This window comes from Pseudonaja textilis, chromosome 8, assembly GCF_049901715.1.
Source record: "Pseudonaja textilis isolate UNSWEBS1 chromosome 8, rPseTex1.2, whole genome shotgun sequence".
Taxonomy (NCBI): domain Eukaryota; kingdom Metazoa; phylum Chordata; class Lepidosauria; order Squamata; family Elapidae; genus Pseudonaja; species Pseudonaja textilis.
This window is the reverse complement of record NC_141997.1, coordinates 53,250,727-53,272,914: the sequence shown is the minus strand read 5'-3', so window position 1 is coordinate 53,272,914 and position 22,188 is coordinate 53,250,727. Positions and strand designations below refer to the sequence as shown.

At 44.0% G+C, this 22,188-nt stretch overlaps 1 protein-coding gene across 1 annotated transcript; it reads right to left on the bottom strand.

Moving 5' to 3' along the window:
* Positions 1-8,217: 8,217 nt before the first annotated feature.
* PTPN20 (protein tyrosine phosphatase non-receptor type 20) lies at positions 8,218-20,294 on the bottom strand. Its single transcript, XM_087938016.1, has 8 exons — positions 20,173-20,294; positions 17,532-17,638; positions 16,682-16,830; positions 16,069-16,159; positions 15,039-15,373; positions 13,791-14,006; positions 12,719-12,781; positions 8,218-9,689 (listed from the first exon to the last, which is right to left on the bottom strand). The coding sequence occupies exons 1-8, from the start codon at positions 20,292-20,294 to the stop codon at positions 9,618-9,620; spliced, it is 1,155 nt and encodes a 384-aa protein (XP_087794142.1). The 3' UTR covers positions 8,218-9,617.
* Between the last annotated feature and the right edge of the window lie 1,894 nt (positions 20,295-22,188).

Below are 22,188 nucleotides of genomic sequence, written 5' to 3'. Positions count from 1 at the left end.
TTATCTATTGAGGCTCTTCACTAATGAAGATTCTATAAACATCAGGCAAACCCAGATGGCTTGTGGCATCCAGGAAAGAATCTGCTTGCTTTGGGGTCATCATTGCCTAATTATGTTCCTTTATCGTTTCCTTGCCAGCAACAATACATATTTTAAGATTCTTGGGGAAGGCATATGGCAGACTGTTTTCTTGGTTCCCACACCAGGCAAAATCAAAATGAGAACGGACAAGAAAAACTCATTTTGATTAGCCTTCATGTACACGTCACCCAGGTTGAGGAGTTCTGTTTTTTCTATTACAAGGCGCAACAATCCCGTCATTATGTAAATATTTGAAACTTCCCCCATTATCTTTCCATTGCAATTGCTTTTACACAGAAGGTTCTATGCGATCTTTTCAGTTTTCCCTCACTAATCAGCACTGTGTGTGCATACGCCAAGGCAGTTAACACAATGACAGTCTTCCATACACACACACACACACACACACCGACAATCTGAGCTGAAATACTGATGAACTTTCAAATATCTCCTCCTTCTCCCATTCTGCACTGTGGCGTAGGGCTCCTTTTTCATGAGCACAGGCAACATGGCATGCGTTTCCTTGGCGTGGGGCCCTGGGACACGCAAGTGCTTTGAGGAAGGAAGGAAGGACGCCGTTCTTGTGGCTTCTCCAAAACAAAAACTTCTTCTGGGCCAGTTATGTCTGGGAAACCTTTGTGCTCAAGACTGCTTGAGTCTTTTCTGAGGCTGGTCTTCCACATGTGATGGATGTTTCAGTTTCTGACAAACCATGGGAAACCTGTATGTTAAAAAGAAAGAAAATCATTTTGGGCAGAACCAGGACGAAGGCAAAGTCCGCTGCCCTTTGTACTGCTATCACACTGCAGTTGCCCCCCCATCCCCACCCCCAGACAGGAGGATGTAACTGGACCAAGCCAAAGTTGATTTGTGGGGAGGGGGCCTGTGTTGGCCCTTCTTTGGCTCAGCTCCCATGTTCCTCTGCTCCCCTGGGCTTGGACCCTCCCCAAGCAGCTGAGGGGAGAACCCCCAGTGGCCCTCGATATCCACACAGGGGTGGGTGGGTTCCAGAGGAACTGTCAGTGCTTAACAAAACCCAAAAGAAATGACCGGAGACAGGAATCTGATTGATTGGGATGGTCTTCTAGGTAGGTGAGAAATATTGATTTTTATTTCACAGGGGTGATACGGTCCATTAGACACAGGAGGACAATCCGTGCCTGCAGCTGTTGCTCCTTCCTTTGATTTATTCTCTGGGTTGGACAGAAACATCCACCAGATCCAAAAGTGTAATTTACAAAACTGTAAATTATAGTTATTTTGGTTTTAACAAACAGCAACACATTGCTATTTTTCATAATTCAAGTTGATATAAGCTTACCACCTTAATTTAAAAACAGCACACATTGCTATACTTTCCATTTTGTAAAACAATACACTAGGACTGAGAAGGGTGCCATAAAAGTTTGATAATAAACAAAAATAGACAATTTATTATAAAAATTGCGTTAAATGCAATTAACAGGGTGCCATTTTTTATCAAAGGTCCTCACTCGTTTGACCTTTGAACATCCCTAGAAGAGCAACTTGTTCTTGGACGTTTGCAAATTCTTGTGCGATGGGCTCCCTTAGACTGCCTGTTGGCCTCTGGCCTGATTTTTGATAGACCCTCTGAATTTGAAGAAGAGAAAGCCAAACTTTCCTTCTGCCTAATGCATGTATTCATGGGCTCCAGACGCCTCATCCCACCGGTCTGAAGGAGAGGGATGAATTGGTTTTGCTGACGGCCCAAAGATTCTTCCCTGACCTGCTTCGGGCAGCCAGTGGGAAAGAACAGAAGGACAATGGTGAAAGGACATGAGGCTCCCAGTCTATTAGCCTCTGATGACAGTCAGAGCTGATTTGTCAAAGCAGCTCAAGCAGGACAGCCCTGGTGCCTATCACGCTCCTATATTAATCAGGGAAAGTTAATCTGTGAGAACATTAATGAATACAAATTGCTCCCAAAGGCCGATGAGGCATTAGATTCACTCTCTGAAATCTTGGTTCGTATTATCTCCCAAACAGAGATTCCTGTCAGGATGGTCAGAGATGATGAAGACAAATGATCAGCTTTGGAGGAACATGCTTCCCTCCATTAGCATCTGAGCGCCCTTAATGTGGAGGATGGTTTCACCACTGACCCAGCTTCAGAAAATGGGCGCAGCTGCTTGCAACAAAATATTTAAATTATCTCATTATAAGGGATATTTTTGCAGAAACCAGCCCTGTGTGAATATATATGATGTACCCACAAATATTGCATCCTTTATGAGACCTGAGGACAGCTAATTGTGAGGGGGGGTCAGCCCCCCTTTATATCTTCCAATACAAGGAATTTGTCCCCTAAGATACAGGCAGCCCTGCCTTGAGAAATGGAGGGGGCTTCTTCCCTGTTCAGGAAGGAAGAGAAGGACACAACTGTGCAGCCCTCCAAAGAGCGAAGGATCTCCAAAACACACGCCTCCCTTCCACGGAGGCTGTGGAGATCCAGAAGGAGGTGAGGTTACAGGCAGTCCTCAACTTATAGCAGGTGTTTGAGTGACTGCTTGAAGTTACAAGGGCAGTCGAAAAAGTGACCTACGGCCATTTTTCACACTTAAGACTGTTGCAGCAGCATATCTCTATCCCCCACCGCCCCCGTGGCCATGTGATTTGAATTCAGGGTCTTGGCAGCTGACTCCTATCTATGAGTGTCTCGGAGTGTCTTGGGGGCCACAGGATCCCCTTCTGTGAACTTCCTGTGACAAGCAAAGTCAATGGGGGAAGCCAGATCCACTGAACAACCATGCTACTAACTGAATTGCAGTGATTCACTTAACAAGAAAGGTTGTAAAATGGAGCAAAATTCACTTAACAAATGTCTCAATTAACAACAGACATTTTGGGCTCAGTTGTGGTCATAAGTTGAGGATTACTGTATAAACATAAGCTATAATAGCCACATTGGTTAAAATATCCAACCCAGACTCCAAGTGGGGCATTTCCTCCCTCACCCGTGGACGGTACCATTTAAGCCCCGCCCCTTCCTTTGAGCTGGCGGGGAGGCCTTACCGCTTACTCTTCTTCCTTTAACGGGGCTCAAGCAGCGCCTTGTTCGACCAGAGAGCAACAAAGTGGAGGAACTGCACCGTGTGTGGGAAGCTTGAATGGTTGGAGGCTCTCAATTCCCTTTGCTCTTTCCAGAGTCACCTCAGTTTGACTGCTCCTCCCTCAGCCGGTCTCATGGCTACAGAAGATGATTAATGTCTCCAGAGGCAATTAAAACATGCAATTACGTTACAATTGAGGCTGTTGCCTGTTTCCTGTCTCCCTGTGGTGGAAATGATGTTTCTCATTGTGTGCAATTACAACCAGAAGATACTTCCTATGACGTCAGGTAACAGATAACAGATAACAAATAATCAGAGTTGGAAGGGACCTTATAGGTCATCTAGTCCAACCCCCTGCCCAAGCAGGAGACTACACCATTTCGGGCAGATGGCAGTCTAATGTCTTCTTGAAGGTCTCAAGTGAAGGTGCTCCCACAACTTCCGAGGGCAAGGTTTTCCATTGGTTGATTGTTCTCACTGTCTGAAAGTTTCTCCTTATTTCCTGGTTGAATCTCTCCTTGTTCAGTTTCCATCCATTATTCCTTGACCAGCCTTCAGGTGCCTTGGAAAATAGCTTGACCCCTTCCTCCTCTCTGGGCAGCCCCTCAAATATTGGAAGACTGCTCTCATGTCTCCCCTGGTCCTTCTCTTCCCTAGACTAGCCAGGCCCAGTTCCTGTAACCGTTCTTCGTATGTTTTAGTCTCCAGTTGTTTCTTCTCTGTGCTTTTTCTAGAGTCTCAATATCTTTTTTAATAATGTGGTAACCAAAACTGGATGCAGTACTCTAGGTGTGGCCTTACTAAGGCTTTATAGAGTGGCATTAGTACCTCACTTGATCTTGATTGTATCCCTTTGCTAATGCAATTTAGGATTGCATTAGCTTTTTTGGCTGCTGCTACACACTGCTAGCTCCTATTTAGCCGGTTGTCCACTAAGACTCCAAGATCCCTCTCCCAGTGACTGCTATTGAGCCTGGTTTCACCTAGTCTGTATATGTCCTTTTGGTTTTTCTTGCCTAAGTGTAGGACTTTACTTTTCTCTACACTGAATTTCATTTTGTTAGATACGGTCCAGTGTTCTAGTCTGTCAAGATCCACCTGGATCTTGAGCCTGTCTTCTTGGGTGTTAGCTATTCCTGCCAGCTTAGTAGCATCTGCAAATTTGGCAAGTTCCCCTTCTATCCCCCCATCTAAGTCGTTAATGAAGATATTGAAGAGTCCTGGGCCTAAGACGGAACCTTGTGGCACCCCACTGCTTCGTTCCCTCCATGGAGACTTAGACCATGGAAAAGCCCTTCGTGTTTCTGGAAGACCACTGCAATTATACACTAGCCTTACACCTTCTATTTAGTCAGTTACATCTGAATAACTGATTGGCTGAATCTATTTCAATCAGCTATTTACTTGATTTTTGGACTGCTTTAATCATTAGGGTGGGTGATTTATTCCAGGTGGAGAGTCTGATCCTGTTCAACCACTGAGATTCTTATTGCTTTCAGCATCATGGACCTCGGTATCTTTCGGGCCCTCTTGGCTGTGATGGGCCAGGAGTCATAGCTGTTTAGTGGTTCTAGTTCTTCTCCGTTGAAGAAGATGGTGCTGAAATACTTCAAAGAATGTAGGTGCTTGGCCCATTATCAATTTCCCCTTTCTGAGGTTAGAACTGGATTTGCACAAACAGGATTTCCAGATCTCTGATAAGTAAATCGATTGGCCGGGTCGGGGTGCGGGGGAAGCTATTAAGAGTGCTTGCTCTAGTAACAGACTAGTCTGCTTTCAAGTTCTTTGTTTCTGTCATCTTTTGAAGTCTTACAAATTCATATCTTTGTCCCCAAAGGTATTTCACCACTACCAGAAACTGTAGGGTGAGGTCATTCGGAATTGACCTTTGGGAACAAGGTCTGTCCAGCCCTACCACCTAATGCCACGGAAACAATTGGAGGGGCTAGATGAGAGGGGACAAGCGGAGATGAAATCCAGAGAAGATGGAGATTCTGCTGGTAAATAGCAAAAGGATTTGGAGATTGAGATGAATCCACTTGTTTCTGCGTTCATGTAAGGCTCCACTCTCCCCAAAACACCCATTTTTGTTTTGTTTAAAACAGCCAGTCTTTACTCTGACAGCATCTCTGTGCAATTATTGCCCAATAGTTCATAGGTTCATAACTGAAAAGAGCCCGTGTGGACCTGGCTTTCCTTGTCAACATGAGAAGGTCACGTGCCATGCCCTAACCACCCTCATCTTTCTCATGGCACGGAGAATGAAGGAGTGGAGCTGCAGGAAGCGGGTGGATGGGAGGAAGGCAGTCCTGCAGCTCTCTGTCCCTGGCTGGTAGAAAGGGGGCCTTGTTGGGTCCTGCCTCCTCTTCAGCCGGCTTCAGCAGTCAGCAGAGCTGGGCAGGTCCTCTCCCTGAAGTGGCTGGTGGTGCTGCTTCAAAGCAGGCATCCTGGGGAGGGACAGCGCAATGTTCTGAGTGAAAAGGGCTGCTTGATTCCTAGTCTGCCTGTTAACGCATTCAATCATTCAAGTCAATGAAATGACTTGACATTCAGTGAAAAGCTACGAAAAGCCATATATGAGTCAAAATGACAGAATCAGGACTTATTCAACGGAGCCCTTGTTTTCAACAGCTCCTTCCAAACCCTCACCCTAGAGTTTTATGCTGAAATGAGCACAGCTGACTGGGTGAGAAGAAATTTAATATTGTCTGGCAAGAACTGTCTCCCCAGGTGCTGTGACAGGGAAAAGCACGGTGTGCTCCCTGGGCTGGGCATCTCTTTGTGTTAACATCAATAAGTGACAAATAGAAGAAAGCAAAGAACAGATGGTGGCACATTTCTGCACTGCCACAGTGCTGGCAGCCTCAGGGATAGTGCAGACCAACTTTAGCAGTGGCTTGTCTGTTTAACCAGCGACATCACCAAAGTAAAAAAAGCCTAGGGATGCAGATGGCACCAGGTCATGACCCAAATCAGGTATGATGTGCATAGCCCCCCCACGATGTTGATGTCACCAGCATCGTCTCCAGCTGAGTCAAGGCAAGCCATTTTTAACTCCAAGTTCTAGATCTAAGTTAAAGTTACTCAATTATTTCTAGTCTTCAGATGCTCAACTGTGTGATTGTAAAGGCTATTCCAAATCACATAACTTATTTATTTATGTATTTATCAAATTTACTTGCTGCCCATCTTGCAGTTCAGGTGACTCTTAGCAGTTGCCTGTGTATGCTTAGAACTGTATGGTGTTGGTGGCAACAAACCCAAGTGCAAAAGTTGTCCCACATCCCAGAATGCTGGAGAATTTTTGTCACATATTTGACATGCTTTAAGATACCGGACTGAATGCAGATAGGTGGGGGTCTCTAATTCCAGACAAGACTGAAATTGCACCAAGACGAATCTGCTTGCCTGCTGCAGATGGACAGGCAGACTCTTTGTCCCTATTTAATGTGGGGCACTCTAAAAGTGTTAAGATCCTTTTCAGCATTTGAGCGAGGGTGGGGAGTGTGAATCTTGGGGTTTCAGTATAGAAAGAGGGGTGGTTAAGCAATATGAAGTATGAATGTATAGAGAGAGCATGAGAGACAGCAAGGGGGGGGGGAGAGATAAATAAGATTAATCCTATGTGCAAGCTATTTAATATCTCTGCAGATAAACAAACAAACAAAATATGCAAGCCATTTAATACCTTTGTAGAGTTCCTGTTTGGGAACACAGCAGAGATCCTAATAGATTTTCACAGTTAGTTGTTTCAAAATAAAATATTTTGAAGCGCTAAGAAAAATCTAAGCATTGCCTTTGATAATTATCCTTTTTGAAATAAGATGCCATATACACTGCAGGACTATGTCCTTTTTTCTAATAGTACCGGCTTTTATAGAAGCCTGGGAGAAGGCTTCTATAAAGGTATCTGATAGTTGTCTGGCCTTTTCTAAAGGTATCTGATAGTTGTCTGGCCAGAGCATGGAAATACAGTGAATCTTCAAGAGGAGATAAATATATTGAACAAAATACTGTTGGAGGTGCTCCTGTTTGCTTCCACAAATACACGGTGGGGAAATCAGATGGTTGATGCTGATCGTTTCTATTATTTGATGGGTTAAGACTCAGGTCCCACTGTCCCTTGAAGCCATTTTTCCCCAGTGGTTCATGCTGAACCATGCCCCCCCCACCCCCCACAATACTGAATTGCTTCTGAATCATAGATAAAGGACCCCAATTCGTGGGCCAAGAGTCTTGAAATGCAGCAATTGAGAACTAGGGGTGGGGAGTGGGCTGCCAAAGACTTTTTGTGCCCTCTCATATTAAAACGGGTGAACAGGAAGGATTTCTTTTCCTTCTTCTGATCAACCACGGATAAAATGGTACACAAGGAAACAGTGACACCTGCTGGCTGGTAATGTTGCAGAGAACTTGAAAATTTGCAACAAAATGATTCATTACTATCTAATCAGGTGAGGAGTGCTAATTTGGTGTAGTGATTTAGGCAGTGGGCTAGAAAGTGGGAGACGGTGAGTTCTAGTTCTGCCTTGGGCGCAAAGCCACCTTGGGCCAGTCACTCACTCTCAGCCCTAGGAAGGAGGCAACGGCAAACCGCTCCTGGAACCTTGCCAAGAAAATGGCCGAAGCTTCTCCACATGTCTTTGGGGATCAGACATGATGGGACGGAAAAGAGAAAATATTTCAATGTGGTATTGCTCAACAAGAGTTAAGGGTTGGGGGAACCTTTTCCAAGGGTATTTGTTTAACAACCACTTCATTCAACAACTAAGATTCAGCCCCAATCATGGTCATTAAGCGTAAGCAAGGACCACCTGCAAAGGGTTCCGAGGGTTTGGGTTTTTTTTTATTTTGAGCTTAAGACCAAGCCCAATCTCTGACAGTGTAATTTTCCTGACTATATTTAATTAATTTAATTGATTTAAGAATAATTTAATTGTGGGGTTTATTATATTTGCTGACTGGCCAAAGGCAGTAATTAAAATGTATTCATTCATTATACAATTTTATGTATTATATTAATTCAAATATAGCATAAGATGAAATTCTGCAAACTGGGAAAAAACATATGTTGCATAAAAAACACATAAGACATACACAATACAGAAGGAGAACACATCACAACTGAACAATAAAATTTTAAAGGTTACAGCATCAACTCAAGTTTACAATATTCACCTAAAGACAAATCATACTTTATTTCCTACCAATGAAAATATGGGCCCTGCCCCTTTCAATGTTTCCATCTTGTGATGTCCATATCGCATAAGAATGTCATGAAAAAGGAAAAACTCTTTTATGATTGCCTTTTACAGTGACATCTAAACATATCAGAATTGTAAATTATTCAGCCATAGTAGGGACAGTATTTTTATCTAAGCAATTGCCCCTGGAAATGCTACCATCTCTGCAATGGGGGTTAACAACCCTGATCTTTCTTTCCGTGTATGATAACATCACAAGGCTTTGTCATGCTGGTGAACATAAGCAGACTCAGAAATATCTAAGGTAAGCAGTAACAATTGCATGTGTGTATACAGGTTATATTTTGCTGCTCAAAGATTTAAAGCCCATATGGGATACTCAGATGAATTGTTAATTTATGAAGAGGAGCATAACATATTTTACTAACTACACACACTAATCAGTTGCCCATCTAGAACCACTTCCAAGGGATGAAATTATACTTTTAGCATTCTCATAAAAATGTTTCAGTTTTAAAATGCTATCATATTAACTTATGAAAGGAACTTTGAAACTGAAAGACATGAAGTTATGAAAGAAAGAAGAGTGCTTGAATCAAATAAACTTGTTCTACTTCTTCTTTTATACCTAAATAAAATATTGATTTAGGAAACTGAGGTTCAAAACATGACTAGAAAGGGAAATAAATCAGCACATACACACAGGACAGTATTGAAAAGCCCCCATTTGGAATTCAAACTAATTAGAAGAAAATTTCCTATGATTTAATATTGTAGTTAAGATAACAACATTGTTATCTAAGCTTTCTTCAGAGTTTTCTTCTATCCTGGTGCAACTATATTTGAACACTAACATTTATCTACAGTGTGGGTTTCAGAAGTCCTGTTTTTATCCTTCAAGCCCAGCTCATCATCTTGAAGATTTCGCCTGCTTTAAATGGTGATCGCACAGCCCCATAAAGACACCCTCCCTGCCTCCATTGAGCTGCCATTCTGATCCAAGGGAAACCACTGTATTCATGTTTGGTGCACCAAGGCTCCCCATGACACAGACCAGCAGAGCTGAATTCAGTCACAAGCAGCCTTGTTTATACAGCTAGCAGCTCCATCTACACTGACTTTCCTACGTTGGGCAGGTGCCTTAAGAGTCCATGTTTTCAGACACTGAAGTGGAATTCAACCCAGTGTTTACAGTGCTTCTCTTCACAACAGTTGCAATTAGGAAGATGAGCCTGAAGTCTTGGATAACTACAGGCTGTCCTTACTGGGAATCCCTACTCTGGACGTTCTTCAGAGCTTCAAGAGCTATTTCATAGCAAAACATGTACTGTTCCTGGGTGAGGAGGAGAAGAAAAAAAACAGCCAGTTACTTTCCCAGCAGAGGCTGAAGGAAATAGATCATCTATCAGGTTTCAGCATGTCCATACAACTTCGCACTGAAGTAGAATTATTTGGCATCTGTCGTGGTCAAAAGAGTGAGAAAGGGACCCTTTAAAGACATGCAGTGCTGATCTAATAACGGAGAACTCAGCCGCCTGCTGTGTCCACTTTTGCTTTGCTGCTTGTCTATATCTGAATGTGTGCTTTTATTCTCCCAAGCGAGCATTTTCCTCTGTATCTGTACATTTGTGTTATTCACCTGGCGTCTTCCCAAGCTGTTCTCCTCAACGTCTCGGAGGGGATGGACTGCTTGGCCTTCCCTCCAGGCAACAGTTATTGATTAGTGTGATTAGAGTGTTTAGTGCAAATAGTGTGATTGCCAATCAGTTTAAATGATAAGCAATTAGTGTAATTTAATTGATTAGTAAAATTAGTGATTTAGTGAAATTAATTGACCAGTGTGATTAGTGATTAGTATAATTAATTGATTAGGGTGATTGTTGCTAAGTTAAACTATTCGACTAGCGTGATTAATGTAATTGATTAATTGGTACAATATTGGCTATATTGATTACCCAAATATCTTACCTACCATGCCAGGAAAGAAAATCCAATGCCAATCCACAACCCCCAAAGAAAGAAATCCTCACCAATGAACCACCAGACTCCTGCACATGCCTTATATGTAAAGAAACTTTAAAGGAGAATGAAAATTCCATCAAATGTTCCCTATGTGACAACTACGCTCAACGTGGCTGCTTGGGATTACACAAGTAAATTGCTCAGTTCCTAGAAAAATCCAACAATGCATTTCCATGTTTCCGCCCACTGTGCGGACCCAAACTAGACAAATATGTGGACCTGTTCGAAAGAGTTGATACCATAGAAACACGAATAACATCCCTTGACACCATAGTAGCATCTCTGGATACTATAAAAACAAGATTAACTAACCTTGAAAAAAAAGACACAAAAAAATGAACATCCAATAGCTACAAACCACATCTCTACCCAACAACCGCAACCACAACCCAATCCACAAAAACCCACAAATCCAACAAATAATCATATCCCAATCCTCATCAAAGAAGCCGTCAAGTGCAAACGGAAGCATCCCAATTCCATTTTATTTGGTCTAGAAGACAACAATGATAATGATGACATCACAAATGTCCGCAACACCATCAGTGACTATCAAGCATCAAGCATCTCCCCTGATGAAATACTCGACATTTCCTGCATCGGCCCAAAAAATAGTGATGGGTTGTTGGCCCCACACTTCTGCAGGGTCATTTGAAAAAATGAATTAAGCAAACGAAAATTCATTTACATTATAAATTCACTCACCAAGAGCAACACCAACCATAAGAACCTCTATTCTCGCCCTGACCTAACCTTACAGCAAAGTGTACGATCCTGTGAACTTCGCTCTGAGCTCAAAAGACTCCATGAACAAGGAAATACTAACATTGACTACTGCACAGAATGTATCAAAAGCAAGACCTTCAACTTACATGCCAATAACCATCACCCCAACATCCAACATTAGGCATGCACGCCCGTTACTTCCTCCAGACCCATTACTACATATCTAAAATGCAAACTACTCAACGCAAGAAGCCTCGCAAACAAAATGCATGAATTCCTCATCTTATTAAGCGTGGCCACATTCGATATTATATTCGTCTGTGAGACATGGTTGAATGCATCTTTTCCAGACCCCATTACCACAGTCAGAGAATATCACATTTATCGGTCAGATCGTGAAATCCGTAGAGGAGGTGGAGTTGCTATCTTCTACAAAAAATCTCTAAATTTAAAAAAGATTCAAATTACACAGGAGCTTGCTCTTCCAGAGACCATCGTCTGTGAACTGTCCTCAAATACCACAATCTGCTTCTTACTGTGCTACAGAGCCCCAGAATTTGTCATAGTTCAAGCAAACAAGCTAACTTCACTGCTAACATGGGCTGCCTCTTGCCCATACCCTCTTATTTTCCTTGGTGACCTCAATCTACCTCTTATAAATTGGACCCTAAATGAATGTACATCCGAACCCATACATGCACCCCTGTGCAACGCCGTTACTACACTTAGACTGGATCAATTAGTAACTAACAACACTAGGCTCAACAACTGCCTTGACCTCATCTTCTTACATCATCTAACCCCCACTCCTTTAACCTCAAACTATCCACTATTGAGCTCACTCCATTCCTAAGAGGTCTGTAACGTGTGTGCATAAGTGCACCATCGTGCCTCCTGTCCTTGTCCTATTGTCCCCATTTATTCGTACCTATTTCCTGTATTCTTACTCATGTTTATATTTACGCCTATTATCTTGTAAGCGATTGATAAATCAAATAAATAAAATAAAATAAATAACAGCTTTGCTTGCCATGACATCTCAGCAGCTCATTGGAGGAACATCTTCATTTAGGCAGGGAAGCAATAGATAGGGGCCCGGGGGCTGGGGGAGGGAGAAGGGGGCTGAGACTCAAGTCCAGGCCTGCTACAAGAAGACCAAAGGGAATCTGCTCCGCCCCAGAGGAAGGCAGCAGCTCACTTCAAATCCTTCACACCTTTAAAGGAGGAAGGTGCCAAGAATAACAAGAAGGTGAGAGAAGGGGTGGGGGCCCTTCACCATCTCACCTGGGCCCTCCGACCAAAGTTTGGACATCTCAGAAAGCTAAAAGCAAGTCACAGCAACACAGGCCTCTGGCAGACGGAGGGAGGACCCGTTCTCCTCCTCCTGCCCTCATGTCTCCCCTGACCCCATGAAGCAGGCTGGCTTTGCACCCCGTATCTGCTTGGGAGGGGGGAATTCCCTCTGATGGGTTGAATCTGGACTGATGCCCCTCTTGGCAGCCTGGCACAAACTTGGGAGCTGGGCTGGGCTATCCTTCCCAAGCATAAGATATGGCAATGTTTTGTGTACTCAACCTGGCCTGGCTTCTGCAGAAACGAATCAACGTTCCTCACCTTGGTTTGGATCATTCCAAAGCGCTGGTTCCTCATGTGGGTGACAATCTGCTTGATATCAAACTGCAGTAGGGGGGGGGGGGGAAGGGGGCTACGTGTTACCAGGCATCGCATGGAGCGTCTCGTTATTATTCTTAACATTTGACAGAGCAATTTCTAACTTCCTATGTAGCGTTTTTGTTTTTTGGGGGGGTTACAGGGACAAAGTTTTGTGAAGAGGGGGCTACACTTCTACTTTTACAGGCCTCCAGATATCTGGTTGGTGGTTTAAAGACCCATTTCTGCTCCTGAAGCTCCCCGAAGGAGCTGAAACTTTTAACTCTGCCAGTCTTGGGATGCCAGGAATGGGAGAGAATAATTAATTCATAATGGAACCCAAAAGACTCAATTTGAAGATGGATCTTGGCAGCCATTCTGAAACTGCGTAAGGATTTAATCTTGATCTAATTAATTGTGTAATTAATACACAATCTAAAGTGTAGGGAGCGATCGTACTCTGGGTCTGGGAACTAAGGAGATATTCCTGATTTTCCTTTCTAAAAAGCTCTTTTGCAATGAGATTCTAAATGCTTTAGGAATGCAGAGCTCAGACCCAGAAGCAGGCATTGGATTCAGATGAAATGGTGCCTCTTGCTGTTTCTATTTTAGAATCCTTTAAAATAAACATTCTAATCACATACAGTTCATATCAGCCTGGAAAAAAAGAGTTCCTAGAAGACGGAAACAGCCCTGGGACTGGAAGGACAGAATGACAGGGAAGGGAGAAGTCCTGGCCTGGATTTTTTCTCACCCAAGTATTTACTTAGATCTACTGAGAAACCTGTGAACTGGTCAGTTCTCAACCAATCCAGTTCACAGCTGAGCTGGTGTATCTGGAGCTTAGTCCCCTTTTCCGCTTGCATTGGAAAAGGAGGCAGGAGGGCCGGCCAGTCACTTGAAGGACTGTGGAGACTGGGTGGTTCTAGGCCTGTTACATTTTATGCTGCTGAAACTTTAAGAACGAAACCCTCTTCCAATTTTCTCTCATTCTTTGAAACAGGAAAAGCACAAACATGTTCGCTTTGGGACTTACACACAAATCCTTTTCTATGTAAATCAACACAACATCCACGCAAAGCAGCACTCCGCTTCTTCCAATCCCAGCACTGCAGTGAGCAACGACCGGGCCTGACTGGTGAGTTTTTCTCATGTAGCGAACAAATTTGACCAGGTGCTGTAATGATTTGGGAGTCCCGTGGTCCGGCCAGTTCGTAAACTGGAGGTGCTGCACAACACGCCTTTCCTGTGTCTGCAACAGAAAGGTACACGGGCAGGTGAAGCCAGGGGTGGGGTTCTGCCCGGCTCTGTAGAGCCGGTAGCTCTGAAGAGCAGCAGACACCGATGTCTATGTCTGCTGCTGTTTTGGCCCACCTGCCTTCCCGAGCTCTTACCTGACCTTTATTTCCTGCTGTTTCAACCTCAGCTACTTTGCATGGCACAGCTGCGGTTGAAAAAGCAGGAAGAAAGAGGCCTTTTCAACTGCTGCGCACCTGTTTGCAGCGCTGCTCAGCTGTCCAGGCAGCAAGCTGACAGCAATTCACACGTGCACGTAGCAAATTGTAAATCATCGAGGTGTAGTTACACCGGTTGGATCCCACCCCTGGGTGAAGCCCTCTTAATGCAAGCCCCAGAACCAGAGAGCCAGGAAGGACCTGATGGAGAACCCTTGCTCAACGCGGGCTTTGCTAGAGACTTTCCCTGGCAGGTGGCGATTCAGCCTCCAGCTGAGGAGAAGCCTCCCTGTTGCCTGGGAGCCCCAGAGCGGGAAAGGTCCCCCTGCTCAGTAGGGAGTGCTGTTGCAGCCGGATGTACAGGGTGGTTGGAATTCAAGTCCTGCAGGGCTAACTCACCGCCAGGAGTTCGATCCTGACTGGATCCAAGTTGACTCAGCCTTCCGTCCTTCCGAGGAGGGTAAAAGGAGGACCCAGATGGTTGGGGGCAAGAGGCTGACTCTGCAAGCTGCTAAGAGAGGGCTGTGAAGCACTACGAAGCGGTATATGCTAAGTCTAAGGGCTACTGCTATTACTATTAGCAATGTCACTTTGGGGACAGACTGGACACACTGACAAGCAGAGCCCGATTTTGTTACAGTTCGGCTACGAAACAAAATTACAAATGTTTTGCTTTGCCCAAGAGCAGATGCATTTGGAATGGAAGTTTCATACCTAAAATGCTTCTTATCATTGGCTGCCACAACATAAACAAATGTAGCCTGTTATTAATTGAAAAACCAAATGCTGCATTGCCAGTTGTCGTGTTCATTGTGTTGAGGGTGCCTTACCTGTTTGTTGACCATTTCTATGATTCTAATGACAAAGTAATCCAAGATTTGGTAGTTGAGTAGTTGCAGCCGAAAGCAAAGTAAGTCCAAAAATTTGTGAGGCGGATCAGGCCAATATCGGTGGCATTTGGATACTCCGTGTTCCTGTTCCCTTGTAATCATAGCAATGACATTGGAGTTGTTCTCCCAGACCATTTGCCAGAAGTCATGGGTGGTAGAAGGCAGCGGGCCCTGCGTGGAGATGTACCAGAGCTCTTCTGTGCCCACTGGCACATGGATGTAACTGGCGTTGATGTAGCCCTTTGCCTCTCCGATGGGTACACGGGTGGCATCATCTAGAAAGGGAAGGGAGGGAGGAAAAGGAGGAAGAAACGCAACTCCAATGGGCTTTTTTTGATCATTCAGTATCCAAGGTATTCGCACAGAAACATTGGCAGAGAAATACAAGTATATCTGTTTAGATGTTCATGTAGAGTGCCATTTTTTTCTGATTTTCTCTATTTTGTTAGTTGTCCTGGAAATAATACTATTCAAGAGCACCTTGTAAAAATTGTAAAGAAATAAAATGCTGCATCGTAACTGTCTTCGTGGCTGCACAGGGGGAGAGAGAGCCAGAATCCCCCCAGCTGGAACGGAACTAACGTTGTACAGTCCAAACATTAAATATGGGCCAGGGGTCTCATTTAACTTGGCCTCAGATTGAGATTCATCACCCTGTCACTGCCAAAAGCAGAAGTGTTGCCCTTGTGGCAGTGCCAGTGCCACGCCATGGCTGCCCACTGAGATCAGACTGGCCCCTCCGCATGGCCTTTAGGGAACCCCTGGAAATGAAGCTTTCCAAGCAGTCTTTCAAAAACATCACCCCACCCCCTGCACGTCTTGTGGTTCCTACTCTCCTAAATTGGTTTTTGTTTGAGATTTAGATGGTAAGTTTTTTCATCCTGTTGTTTTTATTACCACATTATAAACTTCAAATGTGAGGTTTCAGTGAGATGAAAATAGTATAAAAAAACAAAGAAATATTTCTTACATGGGAGAATATCCCGATATCTGTTCTTTTCCCGGTTTTCTGGTGCTTTGGCAACCTGGCAGTCATCCAGGGGCTTTAGGTATTCTAAACTCTAACCCAAAGATAAAATCAGGTATATGATTTGTTTAAACAAGCACTTGCTTATTTTAGTTAAAGGAGGGGTTGAAGGGGGTCAGACATAACGAGGATTGTTTGGATTTGCTTAGCACGCTATATACAACTAATGACTTATTCAATACGTTGTGATTAACAAATAGGCTTTAGTTTAGCTCCCTTGAAAACTTTTGATTGGCCAATGCTCCTTTCTGAGTACAAACTTGGTGATAAAATGTATCTTTGTCTCTGTGTGATGTATAAATTGACCACTAGAAATTGATGTGATTTTTCCCCCCAGTAACCTTTACTCAAGTTGTGGTCTTTCCAGGTTTAAAGCCAACCTAAACATACAATGAGCTTCATCTCCATTTTGTAGAATCTGGTAGGAAGGAAAACCACAGCAACGAAATTTAGAAATTTGTATACAAAATGGGACCCATACGTTCATTTCCTGGAAACCGTTTCTGCCTGGACTGTAATAACGAAAGTTTGGATCTATAAGGTAAAGAGAACTCACCAAAAACTCCTTCAGAATCTCCTGGTCTTCCATTTGTCTTTGAATCTTCTGGATTAGTTGTCTGGCATTATGTCGCAGGCCACATTTTGACCGGGATGGCTTGATCAGTGCCAGTTGGGCCAACTCCTCTTCACTGACAACTGATGGCCCTTCAAAGGATCGGAAAATAATTACCAGTTTCTTGTTGAAGAGATTGAAATGTTCTCTAGAGCTCTATCCCGACCGTCCTAACTTCATTCTCCATTCACAGATTAAACTTCCAAGGACTGCTGGAATAATAAAGGGCAAGGGAAGGTGTTCTCACGGAGCGGCTGACACCCAGAAGCCCTTGTTTCCTGCCTTCATTGGTTGGTTCAGTTTCTAAGACTACCCATCTCAGTCAATGACTTTGGGCAGCTTACTGTTCACAAAATATATTACAATTAAAAATCATTTTAAAACAGTAGAAACGGTAAAACTAATTTTAAAAAAACGCCACCCAATCAGGGAAAGTACCTGCGGCACCCAAAGAGGGGTGTCCATGGACTGGGGTCGCCTCCTCCCTATTAACACCGATGGGGAAAGGAGCTGGACTGGTGTAGTAGGGCAGCACCCAGCTCCAGATCACACAAGGGGCCCAAAGGGGCACTCGGGCCAAGGGTATTTGTGGCTGCAGAGACATCAGGCCAAACAAAGTAAATGGTCCCGGGGGTGGGGTGGGGTGGGGGAAGCTTGCTTTAAAGAAGTTTGCTTTGACCTACTCATTATAATGCAAAGGACACTTTCGACACGAGTGATGCCACACGGGAGAGGGGGCTTATCTTTCAATGGCATTAAAAGACCCCCACCAGGCAGACACGAAAGAGGATACCTTGGGGCAGTGTGGTCAGCCTTTGGACTTCATCTTCATCGCTGCTGTAGCCTTCTGTTCCTAGAGTTTCCTGCCTTCTTTGGGCCTTAGCGTAGACTCTCTGAGGGCTTCAGAAGAGGGTTATTCGTTTAAGAATTGCAGGTAGACACTTACACGCTTCTATCCAGGGTAGCTTCCCCCTTTCGTTTACCATAGAGAGAAGGAACGTGGCAGTATTGGATTCATTCACGGGTTAAGAAATAGGCCCGGCAGGGACTGTCAGGAGGACTCTGCCACCCGAGCACACACACCCCGCGCTCGGGTGGCAGAGTCCTTCTGACAGTCCTCCCCACCCGTGTGTGAATGCCCGAGGCAAAACATGTGCCAGGTGGGGTCAGCTTGTATGATGGGGACGCAGGTTCTTCCGTTCACGAAGGCCAGTTGAGGCCCTCCATTTTGTATATAGGGCCCACCCTAAAGCAGTTCTTACCTAGGGCCTCCAGGCTTTCCCTGACTCGCTGAGATAAGGAACTGAAACTAAGAGGTAGAGGTAGTCCTTGCTTCGTGACCCCAGTCGGGACAGACAACTCTTTCATGAGATAGAGGAACTTGCTCTCTTGAAACCCCTCTCCAATATCTCCACTTCATAAGGACAAGTGTGCGGCGGGGGTAGGGGAGTGAGGGTGAGGCAACAGAGATGGCCCATGGAAATTGCCTGCCTTGGCCTTCTCCCTCCCTCTCCTCCGCCTGCATGGCGGAGTGGAGAGATTGAGGAGGAGGAGGAGATTTCAGGACAGGACAGTGGTGGGCTGCTTGCACAGTGCCCCCCTGTGGTTCCCAGCCCCACCTGCCAGTGTAGCTGCAGTTGTTTTTGATGTGTAAAAGAGCGTCTCTCTCTCTCTCTCCACTCTCTCTCTCCCCCTCTCTCCAATCTCCCTCTCTCCAATCTGTCTCTCCCTCCCTCCATCTCTCTCTCCAATCTTTCTCCCTCCCTCCCTCCAATCTCTCCAATCTCTCTCCTTCCCTCCCTCCCCCTCTCCAATCTCTCCAATCTGTCCCTCCCTCCCTCCCTCCCTCCCTCCAATCTCTCTCCTTCCCTCCCTCCCTCTCCAATCTCTCCAATCTGTCTCTCCCTCCCTCCCTCCAATCTCTCTCCTTCCCTCCCTCCCCCTCTCCAATCTCTCCAATCTGTCTCTCCCTCCCTCCCTCTCTCCAATCTCTCTCCAATCTGTCTCTCCCTCCACCTCTCTCTCCAATCTCTCTCTCCCTCCCTGTCTCTGCAATCTCTCTCTCTCCAATCTCTCCCCCTCCTCTCTGCTGAGCAAGGGGGAGGGGGAGAAAAGGAAAAACAGCAGCAACAACCGGTCAAGGAACCCGCCTGGCTGCAGAGGCTAAAGGAGCACAGAGGGTGGGGGGGCAGGGATGGGGCTCTTTGCCTGCCAAAGGGAAGAGGAAGCTTGCAGACTCTGCTTTCTTCTACCTGCCTGGACCCTTTTCAAAAGGAGAAGCACCTAGGATCGGTGGGCCAGGCGCACCTCTCAGAACCTCCTGGCCAACGACAGTTGCGTTTATACATAAACAAAGAACTGGCAAGGACATATCTGACCAGGCTTATAATCTGGATGGGCTTTAAACTCCTACCTGTTTTCAGAATTCCCAGGCCAATTCTCTTTGGTTGTAGGGAAGGCTTGATTAGCTGTTTCCTTAAAAAATAAAGCCTTAATGAATGACCTTTAAAAAGGGCAAATGAAGACGATCTTAGATAATCAATATATGTCCATAAGTGGGATACTTGTAATTTTTCATCCGGCTAGCAAAATCTTTATTTTTAATTATACTTGACTCGTTTTTCTTTACAAAATATCCATGAAGAGATTAATGCTGGCACTGTGTTGAGTATTTTGGACTATTTGGAACATAAAATAATGAAAAAGAAAAGCCGTGTTGATCTTTTTAGATGCAGAGAAAGCTTTTGACAATTTGAACTGAACATTTCTGTTTAAAATTTCATGAATTTTGGAGAAAATTTTACAAAATGGGTGAATCCAATTTATACTTCACAGACAACATAACTAGTTAACAGAAACTGCTTTAAGGAATCTTGAGCTTCAATTCTGTACAAGAAGTTCAGAATACCGTAAAATGTATAAGATTGCATGGATAGGATGCAGCAGCCTGCAGTTAAACCATAGGGTATATTTCAATTACCACTGAACACAGCAAAAGAACACATGTCTACATTTTGAAAATATTCCAAATGGCAAAATTTAACCTATAAATTTTACTGCCAACAGCTGATCTTATTTGGCTTTATGAACACTTTTTATCTAGTGCTATAAAGTATCTAAAACTGTTCCAACATTGTGATATAAATGAATATTTTTGTCTCTCTTTTCCTACCTATGAAGGCTTTTCATGTGCCAAGAAGCATTGCCTAAGGAAATTCACCTAATTGTTACATTTTAGAGTTTCAGGAACACTTCTCCCTTGTTCCAAATTTTTACAAAAAAAAGAAAAGAAAGAAACCTGGAATAATTCCCTCATCCTTGAAATCTGCACTCCTGCTGCTATGTCTGCACACCTTCCTTGGATGCCTACCACTAGTATTAAGACCCATAAGCATTGCAGATTATGGAAAGCAACAGTTCCATTCCTCCCTCACCTGATGGCTATATGGTGGATGGGTACCATGCTGGTTTTGTCTGGCTTTTTCAAGGTTTTGGCCGATTCCTTGCTGGTCTTGACTGGATCCTTCCATGTGATAGCTTGCTGCACTTCTAACATTCCCAAGCCACCATATTCATCTGAACAGAAGAATTAATATTGGGCACTCTGAATGAGAGAGGCCACAAGAGCTTACTATGTAAAGTGAAGAGAGAGAGAGAGAGAGAGAGAGAGAGAGAGAGAGGTGTGAAGACCTCTCTCCTTCAAGGGACTTGAGTGGAGCTGGCACAAGTGATGGGAACAGAGCTGGCACAAAGAAAAGTCATCCATATCCTGAGCAAAACAGGGACAGCTCCCTCTAGAGTGGACTGGGTTCCAGGCAGGCATGGCCACAAGGGAGGGAGGGTTAATGTGGACGTCAGTATAGGGTGAACTCAGAGGGATGCAAGTTTCCCATCCTGGCTTAGGATAATGACAGCTGTACCCCAGCCCACCGCAGACCTGCAGAAACTCCTCTAGAACATGAAAATCTGTTTAGGATAAAAGACACTTTCAATTTATGAGAAAAGTAAAAATAAAATCATTAGTGTAAAGAAATATTGACAGTGTAAGTGAAATGAACCCAGTAAAGATGTATACCCTGTCCCTTTACTTGTTTAGGCCATTAATAGATAATTTATAATTCATTCATGCTATCTGCATTTCTGGCTATTAGAGTTTCAAAACTTGGCCAGGAATTTTTGCTCTCCAGGGCAATATGCATCAACACCATGAGCTATAGAAAAAGCAGAAGCTTATTTAATCTTCAGGAATTTAATTCAGATCCAAACAAGAGAACAAAAACCAACCCTCAATATACTGCATTTGTGCTAGTTCATAGTACCCACAGGATGACCGGATGCTCTGAGTCTCCACGAGGTCCTTGGAGCTGGCTTTCCAACTGCCATACTGCAAGGTAGAACCCTGGGCCTCTGTGATGTCACTGGGGCCCCGGCTGCCCTCCCCTTCCCAGGACTTTGGAAACAGCCAAGCACAGTTTAGGCTGTGCTGTAGTTTTACATTCAAAGGTTGGCTCTTTAACCCAGAGCCAAAACCTTCTCTTTCTTCTGTGTTGACTCCTGGTGGTCCTTGACTGGACAAGCCCCTGCAGTTTACTTGGGAAGAATTCAGAAATGGCTTCCCCTGGCCGCCTTCTTCCTAGGGCTGAAAGAGCAAGAGAGAGAGAGAGAGAAAATAATTTTTTTATTAAAAAAAATCCATGGGATTCTTCAATTCAGAATATATCTTCATAGGAAATGCAATTACCAATTAATGAGGCAGGATTCAATTTTCTAAATTTGAAATTATACTATCTTGTTGACTATTTTCAAATATTAACTAGAAAACATAAATTTGGTTTAATTTTCTGATTAAGGCAATTTTGGAATATGCATATATTCTCAAAAAATTATGAATATGTTAAAAAAGATTAAACTTTTTCCCATAATAAATTGATTTATGGGGAACCCCAATTTTAAAAATTGGGAAATAAATGGTGATATGAAAAAATTGAATGGAAGCAGACTTTGAATCAAATGATTACATGGATGATTTCTTTTTTTAAACATATGCTGCGTTTAAAGACAAATGCCAGCCACCAGATGGAACGTGGTGGTGTCAATATTTACAGCTACATTTGCTAACCACATTGTTTGGACCAATGTATCTATGAATGACTTGAATGAGGAGTTAGAAATTAAGATGATCACGATCAGACTTGCAGACAACACAAAGTCAAGGTAGCAAATTGTAAGCAGGATTCAGGGGGATCTTGACAAGCTTGAAGAACGGGCAGAAACCAGGAAGATGAACCTCAGTAAGAAGAAATGCAGAGCTGTCCAGGGGGCTGTAACAGGGAGAGAGGAAAGATAAGCTGAACTCCAGCCCACAATGTCAGATGGCTGCAGAAAGAGGAATTGCAATCCTAAACTACATCTGTGTGTGTGTGTGTGTGTGTGTGTGCGTGCACACACAC

Excerpts from the sequence above, each read along its gene's own strand:
- PTPN20 (XM_087938016.1), bottom strand. The coding sequence starts at position 20,294 with ATGTTAGAAGTGCAGCAAGCTATCACATGGAAGGATCCAGTCAAGACC. Across the intron at positions 17,639-20,172 it reads ATCCACCATATAGCCATCAG|CCCTCAGAGAGTCTACGCTA; the intron begins GTGAGGGAGGAA and ends CCTCTTCTGAAG. Across the intron at positions 15,374-16,068 it reads ATATCGGGATATTCTCCCAT|ATGATGCCACCCGTGTACCC; the intron begins GTAAGAAATATT and ends TTCCCTTTCTAG.